Source organism: Nestor notabilis, unplaced genomic scaffold (assembly GCF_000696875.1).
Source record: "Nestor notabilis isolate BGI_N333 unplaced genomic scaffold, ASM69687v1 scaffold15194, whole genome shotgun sequence".
NCBI classification, from domain to species: domain Eukaryota; kingdom Metazoa; phylum Chordata; class Aves; order Psittaciformes; family Psittacidae; genus Nestor; species Nestor notabilis.
The window spans coordinates 18,416-18,647 of NW_009924448.1; the positions used below are offsets into that span (position 1 = coordinate 18,416).

At 66.4% G+C, this 232-nt stretch overlaps 1 protein-coding gene across 1 annotated transcript in view; it reads right to left on the reverse strand.

Moving 5' to 3' along the window:
• The window catches only part of SGIP1 (SH3-domain GRB2-like (endophilin) interacting protein 1), a gene marked incomplete at its 5' end in the record, with an annotated part of 13,980 nt that extends 13,752 nt beyond the window's left edge, over positions 1 to 228 (reverse strand). Inside the window, one exon of the mRNA XM_010012610.1 lies at positions 157 to 228. Within this exon, the coding sequence (XP_010010912.1) occupies positions 157 to 228 (72 nt within the window). The remainder of the gene's footprint in view (positions 1 to 156) is intronic.
• Positions 229 to 232: the final 4 nt, after the last annotated feature.

Here is a 232-nt window from a genome sequence, read left to right on the forward strand (position 1 = left end):
GGTGGGCCCCCCCCCCCCTAGCCAGACACCCTTCCCAGCACAGCCAGACCTGGCTTGCTCTGCTCCATTAACCAGACTGGGAATGGAGACCTACCACCCCTCACAGTGCACACATCCCAGTGCAGACCATGCTCCTGCTCCTGACCATCAACATACCACATCGGCGACGGCCGGCTTGCCAGGGGGCAGCTTGGGCCGGGAGGGGGGCCGGGGTGGTGGCGGTGGTGGTGTG